The sequence below is a fragment of the Pyrgilauda ruficollis genome, unplaced genomic scaffold (genome assembly GCF_017590135.1).
Source record: "Pyrgilauda ruficollis isolate IOZ18807 unplaced genomic scaffold, ASM1759013v1 scaffold113, whole genome shotgun sequence".
Taxonomy (NCBI): Eukaryota; Metazoa; Chordata; class Aves; order Passeriformes; family Passeridae; genus Pyrgilauda; species Pyrgilauda ruficollis.
The window spans coordinates 1,219,180-1,236,377 of record NW_024509544.1 but is presented as its reverse complement, the minus strand read 5'-3'; the positions used below and the strand labels follow the sequence as shown (position 1 = coordinate 1,236,377).

The following is a 17,198-nucleotide window of genomic DNA, read 5'->3' as shown; positions in this document are numbered from 1 at the left end:
CAACACCCAGAGTGGGCCCCAGACCCCGGAGTGCCCCCAACCCCCAAGGGGATCCCAACACCCTGTGGTGCCCAGGAGGACCCCTCCAGCCTGGGGTGCTCCAGACCCTCAGAGTGGCCCAAAACCCTGGGTTGCTTCCAGAGCCTTCAGAGAACCATGGTTATGCTCTGGTACTGCCAGATCCTTAAAGGAACACCCACACCCTGGGCTGCCCATGAACCCCAAAGGGACCCCAATACTCTGCTCCAGACCCTCTGGTGAACTCAAATTTCTGGGGTGTCCCACACCTTTCAGGGAACATGGATGGGCACGTAGCTGGAGGGGATCCCCCAGTATGCCCCCCTCCATCTGATCTGGCCCATTTCTGGTGCACTCTGATCAGCCTCTGCACCCCAGGGATCACTGCTGGGGAGCTCCTCCACCCTGACACCCCCCCCAAGTATCCCCAAAGAGCTCCTTATCTCTAGGCCACCTCCTTGGGGGGGCTTTCTCCCAGCAAAGGGGCTGGGGTGCAGTGGAGCCCCCCTTGCTGCAGCTGTGTGATTATGGGGGAGGGAGGTGAGGGCACGGGAAGCTCCTTGGCCGCCCCATACGTGTGGGGCAGCCCCATGGGGGTCTCTCTACCAGCACGGAGAGAGAGGAGCACTGGCCCAAGCGGCCCCAGAGAAGTCCACACACACCCCGTTTATTGGGGGCCGGAGCCGCCTCCTTCCCGCGGCCGTGTCTGCTCCCACAGCGCTCCGGGAGGAGCACCGGCCCCGCCATCCCCCCTGAGTCCAGCTCACTGCCCCATCATGCAGGCCATCTTGCAGGCCACGGCGGAGATGAGGGCGGCCCCGCGCCCGCTGCCTTCCTCGGACTGGATGAAGGTGATGTCGCAGCCGGGCGTCAGCTGCCGCACCGTGGCGTGGAAGTGGTCCTTGAAGCTGGGGAGCGAGAACGCGGGCTCACGGATGGGGTCAGGGCTCGCGGGGCCAAGGGAGAGGACGGGGATGTCGTCGGGGTCTGGGGATCCCCACCTGGGATGGAGCTTGTAGACGGAGCCGTCGACGCCGACCGTGATCTTGAGGGTGTCCTGGCTGCGGCTCTCCCGCATGCGGTTGATGACGCCGGCCAGCCCGGCCGAGCACATCTGGGCGGCGCGCGTGGACACGCTCTCGCACACCCGCCGCACGATCTCGCAGTCCGTCCGCGACGGCAGCAGCTCGAAGGCTGACAAGATGTTGTAGATCTGCTTGCGGTCGTCAGAATCGCTGAGGGAGGGGGAGAAAAGGGGGTCAGCAAAGGTGGGAATGGGGGGACCCTGGGTGAGGCAGCTGGAGAGGGATGGGGGATCCTCACACGGGACAGTTGTATGGGGTCCCAGCACGGGGAACCCCAACTGGGTCAGTCAGAGCAGAGCAGATTGGTGTAGGGTGATGGGAAGGGGGACCCCATCATGGGACTGCTGCAGAGGGCTGGTGTGGGGTGATGGGACAGAGGGACCTGGAAGTGGGCCCCCCTAATGTGGGGTGATGGGATGTGGGGACCCCAATATGGGACAGCGCAGGCAGGTACGGAATGATGGAACCATGATGGGCCTATGAGAGGGGACACTGTGGTTTGGGTGGCACAATGCAGGGACTCCAAGATGGACAGTCAGAGTAGACTGGTGTGGGGTAACAGGTTAAAGGACCCCAAAATGAGGCAGTCAAAGCAGACTGGTATGGGATGATGGAACAGGGGGATCCCCTGTGGGACAGCCCAGTGCAGAGCGAGAGCACAGACTCCTCAGTATGCCTGGACCAGTGTGGAGTGAGAGTACAGAGCTCCCAGTGCCATGCAGCCTGGCAGGTGGTTTGGGGGTGCCACCCCCAGCCTCGTACCTCTCAATCTGGGACATGAAGCGGGTCTCAAAGGTCCCACGAGTCTTGAGCTTCTCAGAGGCCTCCCCATTGAAGAGCAGGTTCTCGTCCACCAGCTTCAGCAGCACCAGCCGCACGATCTCCCCCATGTACTTCCCCCCAATGATCTTCTCGTACCTGCGGGGGGGGGACACAGGCGAGGGGGCGGCATCAGAGCTGGGATTTGAGGAGTCACATCCCACAGCACCCCCTCTTTCCTCCCCCATCCTCGCTGGATGTGTTCCCGTACGTGGGCATGGCCCAGGGCGGAGGACGCCGGGGCTGGGGGCTGAGCCCGGCGCAGGGGGTGGGAGGGACGCCCAGAGGAACTGGATCTCTCCTATTCCTTACAGTTGCTGACCGGGGTTAAGTGAGGTCTCGTCCACCACGCGGTCGTACTCCAGGAGGAACTCGTCCAGCTCCCCCGAGGCACCGAAGGCCCCCCACTCCGTGTTCACGCACATCCGCCCCTCGTCGCCCTCCACCAGCTCCACGTTGTGCATCTCCTCCATGTAGCAGGCGTTACAGCCCGTCCCTGCCAGGAACTGGGGATGGGTCTGGGCAGGGGGGCAGCAAGGACACCCCCCACCACAGCCCTCCCATCCCAGCTGGGATAAAACTGGGATAGTGTTCTGGAGCAATGGGGAAGAACTGGAGGGGGTACAGACGTGCCAGGACAGGGGTTGGGACCCGTGTGGAGTCTGAGGGACGTTCCCCAGCCTGGTGACTTCAAGGGTGGCTCCAGGACATGGGGAAAAGGCTTCAGACTAAAAAAGGGGAGATTCAGATTGGATACTGGGAAGAAATCCTTCCCTGTGAGGGTGGTAGGGACTAACACAGGCCAGAGCCACCAACAGCCTGGAGGCAGGGCAGCCCTTTGGGGACCAGCCCTGTTATGATGACCACCCCCTTTCTACTCCCAAAGTGCCCCAGCCACCACGCTGAGGCCAGGCAATGCCATCGGGTGTCCCAGCCACCGGACACCTCAGCAGAGTGCCACTGCCACACCCCTGTGGTTGGTGTGTCTCCCCAAAAGGAAGGGGGAGCAGCAGGGGAGCGGGCCCATGGACAGTCCCGTGCCCAGCCACGTGTCCCTGTAGAAGGGGCATCTTACCCACAATCATCCCAACCTCGCACCGGTGATCTTCGTAGTAGCAGGAGATCATCGTGGCCACCGTGTCATTCACCATCGCCACCACGTCCATCTCGAAGTCCTGGGGACAGGGACCATGGTGGGCTCCTGGGGGGCCAGGCTGTCCCACAACAGGCAGGTTTGGGGTGGATGGTCCCCAAGGGCAAGGGCCTGGGCACGTGTCATGCACACGTGTGTGCACACATATGGGACAGCCCTGCCCAGAGACACACTCAGCTCCAGCAGCCCGTGGTGGGGACAGCTGTGCTCCAGTGGTCCCTTCCTGGGGACACAGCAGGCTGCAGTGGCCCTGTGGCAGGCACAGCCGGGGTGCCATGGGGAACCAGCACAGTGAGATCCTCTCACCCCTCGCCGTTTGATGGCGTCCCTCAGCAGCCCCACCACGTTGTTCCCTTCCGCGCCGGAGGCTTTGAAGCCCTTGGTCCAGTTCAGGAGGATGCCCTGCAAGGGGGGGTCACACCAAAATGGGGCTGTGGGTGTAGCTGAGGTTCGGGGAGCCCTGAGCCCTCGTGCTGCCCGCACACCCCCCCACCTTGTCGATGTCCTCGTGCCGCACAGGGAAGGAGAAGGTGAAGCCCAGGGGCAGCTTTTTGTGCTTCATCTGGTGCTTGTCCAGGAAATCAGAGATGCACTCGGAGATGTAGTCAAAGAGCTGGAAGACAGGAGGTCCAGCCTTTCCCAAGGGATGTCCCCACCCACGGGTTCCCCAGGCCTGGCCACCCCCCAGTTTCTGCTGGCTGGATGAATGGGAATGGGTGTGTCCCCTCAAGTGTTCCCACTGAAACACACACAAGGAAAGGGACTGGGATGGGATGGGATGGGATGGGATGCCCTGTGTGCTCCACTGACCATCTCAGCCGTGCCAGTCATGGCATCCTCCGGGATGGAATACATCTGGTGCTTCGTCTTCACCTTCCACTGCCCCTCCTCCCCCTCGCCCACCTTCACCAGCATCACACGGAAATTGGTGCCGCCCAGGTCCAGCGACAGGAAATCTCCCACCTCTGCAAAGCCAGGGAGAGGGGGAGAAGGTGATGGGCTCTTGGTAGGCTCAGCCTTGCACGTGGAGCTGGAAGGGGTGGCACACAAGGGACTGGCACCATACCAGAGCCCTCGGGGGTGGAGCGCACATAGGTGGGCAGCATTTTCACAGAGGCTTCCTCATGTGTCTCCAGCTTGAGCCCTCGGTCCATCTCCTTCTGCATCCGGTACATCACCTTCTTCAGGTCCTCCTCCTTCAGACGGAACTCCGACAGGATCTGTTCCACCTGCACACAGCACAGCCTCAGCCAGGGACCAGGGATTTGGGGTGCAAGGGGCCTGAACTGCAAGAATTTCAGGAAACTCCAAGTTTCCCTTCCCCTGTTTTCACATGGCCACCCTGAAATGACTTATCCTGTCGCTCTGCTGTTCTCCTGCTGAGCAGGGAGTCCATAGGACCCTCATGAGGCACCAAGGCCCTTCTGGAGCTGCCTGCAGGAGACCACAGTCAGCTCTGTTGTCCCTTGGCCTGGGGCTGGCACTGGGCTTCTGCCATCCCTGTCACCCAGCTGAATTGTTCGGGTGGCTGTGTAGAAGCCAGCACCATTCCAGCAGTGACCTGGGACCTCCCATCTTGGTGAAGCCCAGAGTCATTCCCAGCAAGGAGTGCTTCTGGCCATGCCACTGAGGAGCACAGCATCTCCCACCGAGGACATGGGATGCTTTTATGATGAAGATGCTGGTGTGTCCTCCTTGCTCCTCTGGGAGCATCCCTCTCCCTGTATCCCACTGAGAACCGTGGGGTTTCACCCTTCAAATGTGGGGCTAAAATGGGGCAGAGGGCAGGAATACTCTCGGGGATTGCTGCCTTGTCTCGCTGCCAGGGAGAGCCGCAGGGCCCACTCCAGGGAAGCACCTGGCAAGCAGGATCCGTGTTTATCCTTTCCGTAGCAACCCCGGGCGCGGCGCAGCCTCCATTAGGCGGCAGGGCTGGGGCCAGGTGCCCCGGCTGTCAGATGGAGCCGGAGCCGGCGCTCCTCGGCCAGCTGCAGCCGCAGCATTAGGGCTCATTAGGCACCGGCTCTTCCCGGCACGCAGGTGTTTGCCTCGAGGCTGCTGCCGTTTCCTGACAGGTTTGGGGTGTAGGGGGCTCAGCAAAGCGTTTGGGGTGTGGTTTGGAGCGTCCCAGCTCTGGGGGCACCCCTTGGCGTGGCTCAGTGCAGTTTCTCTCTGTCCTGGCACATCCCCTGGTCCCCAGTGCCGTGGCTGCTGCACGGAGCCCCCCAAGAACGGGGCTGGGCACCCACGGCAGCATTCTGGTGAGGCTTGCTCTGATCCTGAGGGGGTTTGGCTCAGAATGACTGGGAAAATCCTGCCAGGAAAGCATGGAGCTGGGTCTGATCATCCCTCCTGGGTGCTGATCCATCCCGTGGCACCGCTTGGCGTGGGAACCTCCAGTCTGCCACGGCCGGAGGGTCCCCGTCCCAAGGCTGCACCCAGGAGTCCCAGTTTTATTTCTCCACTTTTTTTTCCCATCTCAGCACCACGTGTCCCTACTCATCTCTCCACTCGCCTTCAAAACCATGGGTTTGGCCCTTCCCTGGCAGGATCTGGGTCTTCCCACATGACGTTATTGGCTCTCAGCACCCCATGGAAATGGTGTGCTGCAATGCCTCCCACCAAAGGGAGCTGGGAACTCCGTGGCTGCTGGCTCCCAGTGACACCCATCTCTGCTGGTCCAGCATCTGATGAGTCCCCTCGGTGTCCCCCTAGTGTCCCTTGGTGTCCCAGTTGGCAGCAGGGGATGTCTCACTGTCCTCACTCATGACCCCCTGAGCTCAATCCATGTGGCAGAGGATGATTCCCACAAACAGCTGGTTTTTGGCTGGGGATGAGCCCCATGCCACCCTGCTGGGTGCCTCAGTGACAGCCAGCTGAAGGAGGTGACAGGCCCCATCTCATCCTGGAGATGCAGCTGGGTGGCTGCAAGATGCCTGGGGTGATGCTGGGATGGTGGGAATCTCCCAGCCCCGGCAGAATGTCCCACAAACACTCCCAGCTCTATCACGAGCCCTGCGTGCTGTGGGGCCTGTGCTGGGGGGTGGCCTCAGGGATGGGGACCCCCAGGGCTGCCCCTGGTTTCCTCCCCACCAGCCATCCCCTGGGCTGGAACCTCGGGAGGTGCTGGGAGCACCAGGGAAGGTGAGGATCCACACTCTTCCCCCACCCACTGGGCCCCCCCAGAGCAGCCTCACCTTCTCCTTCCTGCTGCTCTCCATCCTGGCTCGGTGATCCAGCATGGGGGCAGGTGCGGGCAGGGGTGGGCTGCGGGCCGAGCCGTGCCCCCCTCAGCCCCTGTGTGCCCACCGTGGTGCCAGGCTGGGGGAGCCCCTGCCCTGTCCTGGAGCGTGTCCGCCGGGCCCTGGGCTGCTCCGTGCCTTGTCCCCGGCTCCGTCCCTCGCTCCACGTGTGGATGCTCCACTTTCGCTGCCTTATCTCATCTGCCGGCCCCACCGAGGCGGTCCCGACCCCCGGGCTCAGGCGGAGGGGCAGGCAGCGGGGCCCGGGGCCCCGGCGGGGTCAGCCCTGGGGCCCCGCATCCTCTGCTCCGCTCTCCTCCCCCGAGCGCCTCAATAATCGCGGCTGGTGTCGGGGTCCCAGCCCAGCGCGGGGGGCTCCGGCAGCCCCTGGGGACCCCTGGTGCGCTGGCCGGGCTCGGCCAGGACCCTCCCCGCCGGCACCCCGCCCCGGGTCACCCGTGTCCCCGTCGCCATGCCAACGGCTCGATGGCGGTGGCAAGCACTCCAGCGGCCGGCTTGGCAACCGGAGCGCTCCCATGGAGACCGCGGGCACGGCGGGGCCCGAGCGCTGCGAGCCCCCGGCGTGGGGCAGCGCCCGCAGGGCTCCATCCGCCGCCGGCCCCGCGGGGAGCGGGGCTGGAGCCGCTGTGGGACGGGGATGGGGCACCCCCATCGCCCCGGAGCCACCCGGTGTGGCGGAAATGGGGAGGCCCGAGTGGGATGAGGAGAGCCCCCGGTCGTGAGGGGACCCCAAAACCTCCTGGTGCTGCTCTGGGGAGATCGCCTCACACACCCCGGGAAGGCCGGGCCGTGTCGGGGGGACAGCCGGGTCTGGGGGTGCAGGGGGACCCCACTGCCCCGCCTGGGGTCAGGAGCGGCCTGGCAGCCCTGTCCCTGTTGTCAGCAGCCGTGAGGGCTCCTCGCACCTCTGAGGGGCCCGCAGCCCTCGGGGGGTTCAGCCCCCGCCCCCGCCATGGAGGGGACCCCAGCCCGGGGCAGAACCGCTCCATGGGAGGGTCCCCTGTCCCCAGGGCGGCCCCAGCACCCGGGGGAGGCTGTGCCCCCTTCTCAAGAGGGCACCACACGGAGGGACAGGGACACACGGGGACCCCCGCCCCACACAGGGGACAGGGCACACACGGGGACAGGGCACACACGGGGACCCCCGCCCCACACAGGGGACAGGGCACATACAGGGACAGGGCATATACAGGGACAGGGCACATACACATTGGACAGGGCACACACAGAGACCCCCACCCCACACAGGGACCCCCGCCCCACAGAGAGACCCCGCCCCTCGGAGCCGACCAGGCCCCGCCCCACAGAGAGACCCCGTCCCACAGAGCGACCCCGCCCCTCGGAGCCGGTCAGGCCCCGCCCCGCCGCCCCGCAGGGCACAGCGCTCCCTGCTGTCCGCCCCGAGGAACGAGCCCCGCCCCAGAGCTGCGCTGATTGGTCGCCCGGCTGGCACAGGAGTGAGGGGAGGCTGGCACTGATTGGTCAGAATGCAGAGGGAGGGCGGAGCGAATCTGGCGCGTGCGCAGGGCGGGAGGCGTCCCGTGGCAGCGCCGGCACTTCCGGCCGCCGTGTTCCACTTCCGGGTCGCGCCCACCGCCGCCCGGCCGCCGCCTGCGCTGAGCCGCGACCGCAGCGTCGGTACCGGGGGGTACCGGGGGGTCCTGGGGGGGCCGGGCGGCCAGCTGGGGGCCGAGGGCGGGGTTGCAGTGGGTTGTACCGGGGAGTGGCGGCGTTACACTGGGTGGAGGGGCTGGGTTGTACTGGGGTGGGGTGCACTGGGGTAAACTGGGCTGTACTGGGGTAAACTGGGGTATACTGGGGTAGGTTTTACTGGGGTATACTGGAGTGGGTTATACAGGGGTGGGTTATACTGGGCTATATTGGGCTATACTGGGGTATACTGGCGTAAACTGGGCTGTACTGGGGTGGGTTATACTGGGTTTTACTGGGGTAAACTGGGCTGTACTGGGGTATACTGGGGTGGGTTTTACTGGGGTGTACTGGGGTAAAGTGGGTTATACTGGTTTTTACTGGGTTATACTGGGTTTTACTGGGCTGTACGGGTTATACTGGGGTGTACTGGGGTAAACTGGGGTATACTGGGGTAGGTTTTACTGGGGTATACTGGAGTGGGTTATACAGGGGTGGGTTATACTGGGCTATATTGGGCTATACTGGGGTATACTGGGGTAAACTGGGCTGTACTGGGGTATACTGGGGTGGGTTATACCGGGGTGTACTGGGGTAAACTGGGCTGTACTGGGTTATACTGGGGTATACTGGGTTTTACTGGGGTATACTGGGGTAAACTGGGCTGTACTGGGGTATACTGGGGTGGGTTTTACTGGGGTGTACTGGGGTAAAGTGGGTTATACTGGTTTTTACTGGGTTATACTGGGTTTTACTGGGCTGTACGGGTTATACTGGGGTGGGTTATACTGGGTTATACTGGGTTTTACTGGGGTGTACTGGGGTAAACTGGGCTGTACTAGGTTATACTGGGGTGGGTTTTACTGGGCTGTAGTGGGTTTTACTGGGTTGTACTGGGTTTTACTGGGTTTTACTGGGCCAGGTGAGGCCAGGCTGGGCCGGGCTGGGGTCGGGGTGAGGAGCCTGGGGGGGCTCTGGGGGCAGCAGAGGCTTGGGGGGAGCCCCAGGGGGTTCCCCAGGGGGGTCAGGGGTGTCCTGGCCCCTGCAGGACCCCAGCCCACCCCTCTTCCCCCCCTGCAGCCCCCGCCATGAGGCTCTACAGCCTAAGTGTCCTTTACAAGGGGGACCCCAAAGTGCACTTGCTGAAAGCTGCCTACGACGTGTCCACCTTCAGCTTCTTCCAGAGGGCCAGGTGGGTCTGGGCAGCCCTGCCCGGGCTGGGGGGCTGCTGGGGGGGGGGGTCTGACCCACTGGGGCTGCGGTGGCAGCAGGGAGAGGCTTTTCCTTAGGGGAAATAGCCCGGAGGTGTCCCTGGGGAGCCCCACAGGGGGTCAGGGGGCTCCCAGATGGGGTCAGGGGGCTCCCAGGTGGGGCCAGGGAGACCCACACAGGGTTAGGGAGCCCCACATGGGGATCAGGGAGCCCCCAAATGGGGTCAGGGGGCTCCCCAGGGGGTCAGGGAGCTCCCAGATGGGGTCAGGGAGCCCCACAGGGGGATGAGAGAGCTGCAGCAGCTCCTCAGAGCCCCCTGGAGCTGGGGAACAAAGCAGGAACGTGCTGTGGGACACGTGGGGGAGTCAGGAAATTCCTCTGGGAGACAAACTCTCCGTGCCAGGGTTCTGTGGGGCCTCGGGCACCGGGGTTCTGTAACTGCAGGGGTGAAGGGGAAGGGCTGAAACTGCCCAAAAAAAGCTTTTTCTCAGCCAGATGTGTGAGTGGGGCGTGCAGCAGTGCCAGCTCAGTCCCCACACGCTGCAGCTGCAGCTCCTGGGTCCCCAAATCCCCAGAAATCCCCAAAAATCCCCCCAGCAGGCCGTGCCCAAGGAGCACTCTGGGGTTCTGGGGGCAGCAGGGAGGTTTGGAGGGGGGGCTGTGCCTGTCAGCCGCCCCCAGGGCTGTGTTTAGCTGGGATTTGGGGAGCTTGGAGCTGGGATGAGCAGGGCTGTGGCTCCTGTGGAACCTGCTGGGCAGGAGCACAGGGCTGGGCTGAGCTCTGCCAAGGAATTTGGCAGGGTCAGGGAGGCACTGAGAGGCCAGATCCTTCTGGAATGCTGGGGAATAAAAGCAGAATTCCAGTGGAAGAGCTGGGGGTACATCCTGGGGTGCAGCTGGTGGTTGGGCTCAGTGACCCCAAGTGTTTCTCCGTGGTGTGGGTGACACCCTGGGGCCGTGGTGGGGGGCTGGGGCTGGCAGCAGGACCCTCCACTGGGGAGAGGTGGCTGTGCCCTGCTCTGATGAAGCAGGGATGTTCAGGATGCTCAGGGATCCCTGGGCTGGATCAGATTGTTCAGGAATCCCTGGGTTGGATCAGGATTTTCAGGGACCCCTGGGCTGGATCAGGATTTTCAGGAATCCTTGGGTTGGATCAGCATTTTGAGGATGCTCAGAGATCCTGGGCTGGGCTGTCCCTGCAGTGCAGTCTCCATGGAGCTGGTGTCGGGGCTGGGGGCAGTGCAGCCCCCCCTATCTCAGCAATCTTTGGGTTGGATCAGGATCTCAGCAATCTTTGGGCTGGATCAGGATGTTCAGGAAGCTCAGGGATCCCTGAGCTGGATCAGGATGTTCAGGAATCCCTGGGCTGGATCAGGATGCTCAGGATGCTCAGGGACCCCTGGACTGGATCAGGATTTTCAGGGATCCCTGGGCTGGATCAGGATCTTAGCAATCTTTGGGCTGGATCAGGATGTTCAGGATGCTCAGGGATCCCTGGGCTGGATCAGGATTTTCAGGGATCCCTGGGCTGGGCTGTCCCTGCAGTGCAGTCTCCATGGAGCTGGTGTCGGGGCTGGGGGCAGTGCAGCCCCCCAGCCCCTCAGGGGTGTGGCCTGGGGGCAGTGCAGCCCCCCCAGCCCCTCAGGGATGTGCCCTGGGGGCAGTGCAGCCCCCCAGCCCCTCAGGGATGTGCCCTGGGGGCAGTGCAGCCCCCCAGCCCCTCAGGGATGTGCCCTGGGGGCAGTTTCCCCTCTGGAGCTGCTCCCAGCCCTGGGGGCTGTCAGGAAACCCCAGTGCCCCGGCAGGGTGTGTGCAGTGACGTTCCTTGGCCCCACACCACCCCCAGGCAGGGCTGTGCCACTCCTGCCTGTTTGGTGGCTCTGTGACCCCTCCCTGGTGAATGTCCCTGGGGATTCCAGCTGAGCTGGGAGTGTGGCACCCCACAGGCTGATCCCAGCCTGCCCAGCTGATCCCAGGGTGATCCCAGCCTGCCCAGTTGATCCCAGCCTGCCCAGCCTGCCCAGTTCTGGGAACAGCACAGCTTTATCTGACTCCTGCTCGTTGTGTTTGGCCCCTTTCCCTGGCTGTGGGGTGACGAGAGCTCGCTGAGGAACCTGTGGGACAGGCTGAGCCTGGCTCAGGAATGCTCTCCAAACTGGACAAGCCTGGCTCAGGGATGCTCTCCAAACTAGACAAGCCTGGCTAAGGGATGCTCTCCAAAATAGACAAGCCTGGCTAAGGGATGATCTCCAAACTAGACAAGCCTGGCTCAGGGATGTTCTCCAAACTAGACAAGCCTGGCTCAGGGATGCTCTCCAGGTTAGACAAGCCTGGCTCAGGGATGATCTCTGGCTTTGCCTCACAGGGTGCCTGGGGGTCAGACCCTTCCATCCCAACTTCCATCCCAACTTCCATCCCTGTGCAGTTCCTGCCAGGTCTAGGCCAGGCACAGCTGGCTTCAGAGGCGTTTCTGCCCAATCCCCAAAAAGCAGGTCCAGCCCAAGGACAGGAGGCTGTCCCGGGCTGGGGGCTCTGGCTGCTGCCCGGGTGCCTGAGCTGTCCCTTTGGGGCGCCACTCCTCGGAGGGGCAGCGGGGCTGAGGCACAGCAGTGTCCCCAGTGTGTCCCCACATGTCCCCAGCTTGCCCTGTCCCCAGTGTGTCCCAGCGTGTCCCCAGCAGTGTCCCCAGCAGTGTCCCCAGCATGTCCCCAACCTGCCCTGTCCCCAGCAGTGTTCCCAGTGTGTCCCCAGCTTGTCCCCAGCCTGCCCTGTCCCCACGTGTCCCCAGCTGCCCTGTCCCCAGCCTGCCCTGTCCCCACATGTCCCCAGCTGCCCTGTCCCCATGTCCCCGTGTCCCCGCAGCGTGCAGGAGTTCATGACCTTCACGAGCCAGCTGATCGTGGAGCGCTCGGCGCTGGGCAGCAGGGCCTCAGTCAAGGAGCAAGGTGAGAGCTTTCCCCAGCCCCCCCCGGGAAAAGCCCCCCCAGAACAGAGCCTGGGGGGCAGATGGGGCTGCTGGGGAGGGGGGGCAGCCTGGCAGAGGCTCTGCAGGACCTGGAGGGACCTGGGGGGGTTCTCAGGGACCTGCAGCTGGCTCAGGGATGTTCTCCAAACTGGACAAGCCTGGCTCAGGGATGTTCTCCAGGTTAGACAAGCCTGGCTCAGGGATGCTCTCCAAACTGGACAAGCCTGGCTCAGGGATGCTCTCCAAACTAGACAAGCCTGGCTAAGGGATGCTCTCCAAAATAGACAAGCCTGGCTAAGGGATGATCTCCAAACTAGACAAGCCTGGCTCAGGGATGTTCTCCAAACTAGACAAGCCTGGCTCAGGGATGCTCTCCAGGTTAGACAAGCCTGGCTCAGGGATGATCTCTGGCTTTGGCTCACAGGGTGCCTGGGGGTCAGACCCTTCCATCCCAACTCCTTCCCTCACTTCCATCCCTGTGCAGTTCCTGCCAGGTCTAGGCCAGGCACAGCTGGCTTCAGAGGCGTTTCTGCCCAATCCCCAAAAAGCAGGTCCAGCCCAAGGACAGGAGGCTGTCCCGGGCTGGGGGCTCTGGCTGCTGCCCGGGTGCCTGAGCTGTCCCTTTGGGGCGCCACTCCTCGGAGGGGCAGCGGGGCTGAGGCACAGCAGTGTCCCCACATGTCCCCAGCTTGCCCTGTCCCCAGTGTGTCCCAGCGTGTCCCCAGCAGTGTCCCCAGCAGTGTCCCCAGCATGTCCCCAACCTGCCCTGTCCCCAGCAGTGTTCCCAGTGTGTCCCCAGCTTGTCCCCAGCCTGCCCTGTCCCCAGCGTGTCCCCAGCCTGCCCTGTCCCCGCGTGTCCCCAGCTGCCCTGTCCCCATGTCCCCGTGTCCCCGCAGCGTGCAGGAGTTCATGACCTTCACGAGCCAGCTGATCGTGGAGCGCTCGGCGCTGGGCAGCAGGGCCTCAGTCAAGGAGCAAGGTGAGAGCTTTCCCCAGCCCCCCCCGGGAAAAGCCCCCCCAGAACAGAGCCTGGGGGGCAGATGGGGCTGCTGGGGAGGGGGGGCAGCCTGGCAGAGGCTCTGCAGGACCTGGAGGGACCTGGGGGGGTTCTCAGGGACCTGCAGTGGTTCTTGGGGACCTGCAGGACCCACAGAGGTTCTCAGGGACCTGCAGAGACCTGGGGGGTTCTCAGGGACATGGAGGGGTTCTCAGGGACCCACAGAGGTTCTCAGGGACCTGCTGCAGTGCCTGTGCTCTCCCTGGCTCCCTCAGGACCCCCAGAGCTCTTGGGTTGCAGCCCCCCCAGCTTCCCAGACCACCCCACTGCAGAGTGGCTGTGCCAGCTTTGCCATGCAAGCCCGGCTCCACATCCTGAATTCTCAGCTCATTCCAGCCTCCCTGTCCTGCTCCACATCCCTCCTGAGCCCCAGGATGTGTGAGAGGCAGCCTGGACTGGCTGCTGGAGCCCCTTTAATGACACCCCAGCCTTGTTATTAGTTAAAATTAGTTAAAATCAGGCTATGCTCTTCCCCCAGTGGAGTGGTTCTTGGGGACCTGCAGGACCCACAGAGGTTCTCAGGGACCTGCAGGGACCTGGGGGGGTTCTTGGGGACCTGGGGGGGTTCTCAGAGACCTGCAGAGACCTGGGGGGGTTCTCAGGGACATGGAGGGGTTCTCAGGGACCCACAGAGGTTCTCAGGGACCTGCAGAGACCTGGGGGGTTCTCAGGGACATGGAGGGGTTCTCAGGGACCCACAGAGGTTCTCAGGGACCTGCAGTGGTTCTTGGGGACCTGGAGGACCCACAGAGGTTCTCAGGGACCTGCTGCAGTGCCTGTGCTCTCCCTGGCTCCCTCAGGACCCCCAAAGCTCTTGGGTTGCAGCCCCCCCAGCTTCCCAGACCACCCCACTGCAGAGTGGCTGTGCCAGCTTTGCCATGCAAGCCCGGCTCCACATCCTGAATTCTCAGCTCATTCCAGCCTCCCTGTCCTGCTCCACATCCCTCCTGAGCCCCAGGATGTGTGAGAGGCAGCCTGGACTGGCTGCTGGAGCCCCTTTAATGACACCCCAGCCTTGTTATTAGTTAAAATTAGTTAAAATCAGGCTATGCTCTTCCCCCAGTGGTTTTTATTTACCTCTGGCTACCGTGGCGTGTCACTTTTGACACATGTGGGCGTTGGCCACAGCACAGTTTGGAGCTGAGCCCCAAATTCTGAGCCCTTCCTCCTTTCCTGATGACAAGTGCAGGTGCTGGTGGGGCCTTGCAGGGTGGTTTGGGGGAAGCTGAGGGGCAGGGTGGGGTGCTGGGGAGGGCTCAGGGTGTCACTGCCTGTCTGACAGCAGTTTCCTTGCAGAGTACCTGTGCCACGTGTACGTGCGGAGCGACGGGCTGGCCGGGGTGGTGATTGCAGACAATGAGTACCCCCAGAGGGTTTGTTTCACCTTGCTGGACAAGGTGAGGGCTCCTCCAGCCTCCCTGCCCTGCCACACCAGGGCTTTTGGGCAGGCAGGGCTGCCCACCTCGGCCTGGGCATTGTTTGTCAAGACTGTTCATGTCTCATGCTGGGGCTCCAGCCCCTTCCCCAGCTCTGTTCCTGACTCTGGAGATGCTCCAGCCCCTTCCCCAGGTCTGTTCCTGTCTCTAGACACACCCAGCCCCTTCCCCAGCTCTGTTCCTGTCTCTAGACACACCCAGCCCCTTCCCCAGCTCTGTTCCTGGAACAGGACAGTTCCTGTCTCCCCGTGTCCTTCTAGCCACGAGGGGCCCAGAACTGGGCACAGCCCTCGAGGGGATTTGGCAGTGCCAGCACAGAGGATGGTCACTGCCCTGGTACAAGCCAGGGGCCACCTAGGCATGCCCAGGGCTGTGGATGAGCTGTGAGGCCCCTTCCCAAAAACCTCCTGATCTGTTTTGATGAGCAAAACCCTTGCAGCCACTGTGGCCCCACAGCTGTGGCTCCTAACTGCTGCTTCCTCACCTGGCAGGTGCTGGACGAGTTCTCCAGGCAGGTCAGCAGGATGGACTGGCCCTCAGGGTCCCCTGCCACCATCAGCTACTCTGCCTTGGATGGATACCTCAGCAAATACCAGGTGCAGACCCCTGCAGGGCACAGGACAGAGGGTTCCTGTGTGTCCCCCAGCCCTGGAACTGCTGTTCCTGTTCCCCTGGTGTCCCTGTGGTGGTGGCAGCTCCATCACCCTGCTGTTTGTCCCCAGAACCCCCGGGATGCTGACCCCATGACCCGAGTGCAGGCGGAGCTGGACGAGACCAAAATCATCCTGGTGAGGCTGCAGAGGGGGCCCTGGGCACCTTGTGGGGCAGGGTGGAGTCACCCCAGGCCATTCCCAGAGTCCTCCCTGGGCTGGGAGCTTCCTTTCCTCTTCCCCTTTTTTCTCCTTGGGCTTTTCCCAGCTGGACACAAGCACCAGGGCTCAGCCCTGCTCCCCATGCCAGCCTCCTCTCTGTCCCTGGCCAAGTTCTATCTCCCCTGGGGCTGCAGGGCTGGGGGGGCTGTCAGAGGGTGGCTGAGGGGTGGTGGCACCTCCACCTCGTGCTGCAGCCTGCCCTGGGGCTGCTGCTGGAGCTCAGCACCCTTTCTCTGGCAGCACAACACTATGGAATCACTGCTGGAGCGTGGGGAGAAGCTGGACGACCTGGTCTCCAAGTCGGAGGTGCTGGGGGCACAATCCAAAGCCTTCTACAAAACGGTGGGTGTGGGGCTGACCCCCTCCCTGAGGGGGGTGGCCAGGGTCAGCCTTGGGGGGGCACAGCTCTGGGGGCCAGGCAGGGATGTCCCCTGTGCTGCAGGGAGGGAGCTGGGTGCCCCAGTTCCAGCTGCTGAGCCCCCAGCCCTCCCTGGGTGTCCAGCTCTGGCCACAAGGAGAGAGGAGCCTCTGGGCCCTCAGCCCTTGTGCTTTGTCCTGCCCTGGCAGGAGAGGGGCTGTGTGGGACCCCAGCTGGGTGGCCCTGGGACCCCCCAGACCCTCGGGCAGCTTCACAGATGGTTTTCCTTCTCTTCTTAGGCCCGAAAGCAGAATTCCTGCTGCGAGATCATGTGACGTGGAGCCCGGGGTCTCCACCTCCGGACCACCAGCCCTCCACCCCCCTCCACAGCCCCCCCAGGGCTGTTCCTGGGGCTGGGCCGGGGGTCCCCAGCCCCCTGGGCTGATGTGACTGTTGTCCACCTTGAGGGGACACCAAGGCTGGCACCGGGCCGGCACCCACGGGGGGTGGTCCACACCGAAGCCCCCCCACCCTCGCTGTTGCTGGGTCAGCTGGGACCAGGGGCTGCCTGGCCACCCACTCCCCTGCCTTCACAGCCCCCAGGAAGCCTGGAGGAGCCCCCCACTGCTGTCCAGGGGCTGAGGGGGCAGGCAGAGCCCCCGCTGCCATCCCCGGCAGCTTTTATGTATTTGTGTCCTAAGGGTGAGCTGGGGGGTGGGAGAAGGGGGGAAAGGGAAAAGGTTTTTTTGGGTGGGGGGTGCTCTCTGCCCCCCTGGGCAGCTCCTCCCCACGCTGCTGAGCCCGGAGCTGTGTCCTGGTGCTGGGGGAGGGGGGAGCCCACCAGGCTGCACCTCGGAGCCCCTCCCCTGCTCCCACCAGCCTGGGTGGGGGGCTCAGCACCTGCCAGCCCTCGCTGCCTCCTCTTCCTCCTCGTCGGGAAGGGCAAGGTCGGGCTTGGGCTGTAGCTGGGCTTGTTTCTGTGCCCTGGCTGCACGGCCAGGGGATAAAGTGGTCTTTGGAAGTTGCAGCCCTGTTCCTCTCTGCGGCGTCCCGGGTGGGGTTTCAGCCAGCCAGACACGAGCTGGGGACGGGTGCACCTGGCCTTCCCTCTCCACCTCTTACTTCAGTGATCATTGGTTTTTCCTCATAATTTATTTGCAGTTTTCCCGAGACAAAAACGAAATCAGAGTCATCTTTTACACTTACAAGGCTCAGAAAGAAAAGACAAAGGGGTTTTTTTTTTTGGGGGGAGGGGCATGGGGGGGATATGCTGGGGAGGGGGAGACAGAAAAAGAATGAGAGAAAAGGGG

General features: G+C 63.3%; 2 protein-coding genes across 5 annotated transcripts; one reads left to right on the top strand and one right to left on the bottom strand.

The window, feature by feature from the left end:
* Window positions 1–781: 781 nt before the first annotated feature.
* GCK (glucokinase) lies at window positions 782–6,317 on the bottom strand. Its single transcript, XM_041479061.1, has 10 exons — window positions 6,273–6,317; window positions 4,142–4,304; window positions 3,886–4,040; window positions 3,569–3,688; window positions 3,382–3,477; window positions 2,998–3,097; window positions 2,235–2,418; window positions 1,866–2,021; window positions 1,020–1,253; window positions 782–926 (listed from the first exon to the last, which is right to left on the bottom strand). The coding sequence occupies exons 1-10, from the start codon at window positions 6,315–6,317 to the stop codon at window positions 782–784; spliced, it is 1,398 nt and encodes a 465-aa protein (XP_041334995.1).
* A 1,515-nt stretch (window positions 6,318–7,832) lies between these two features.
* On the top strand, window positions 7,833–16,904 carry YKT6 (YKT6 v-SNARE homolog). Of its 4 annotated transcripts, none has more exons than XM_041479268.1 (8): window positions 7,833–7,976; window positions 9,069–9,180; window positions 12,063–12,145; window positions 14,519–14,619; window positions 15,150–15,254; window positions 15,381–15,446; window positions 15,771–15,872; window positions 16,188–16,904. In XM_041479268.1, exons 2-8 carry the CDS (start codon window positions 9,077–9,079, stop codon window positions 16,221–16,223), a joined length of 597 nt encoding a protein of 198 aa, XP_041335202.1. In that variant the 5' UTR covers window positions 7,833–7,976; window positions 9,069–9,076; the 3' UTR covers window positions 16,224–16,904. The 4 variants fall into 4 exon arrangements, with proteins under 4 accessions (XP_041335202.1, XP_041335212.1, XP_041335220.1 ...); XM_041479278.1 differs by having other exon boundaries at window positions 7,896–7,972; XM_041479286.1 differs by having other exon boundaries at window positions 7,941–7,986.
* Window positions 16,905–17,198: the final 294 nt, after the last annotated feature.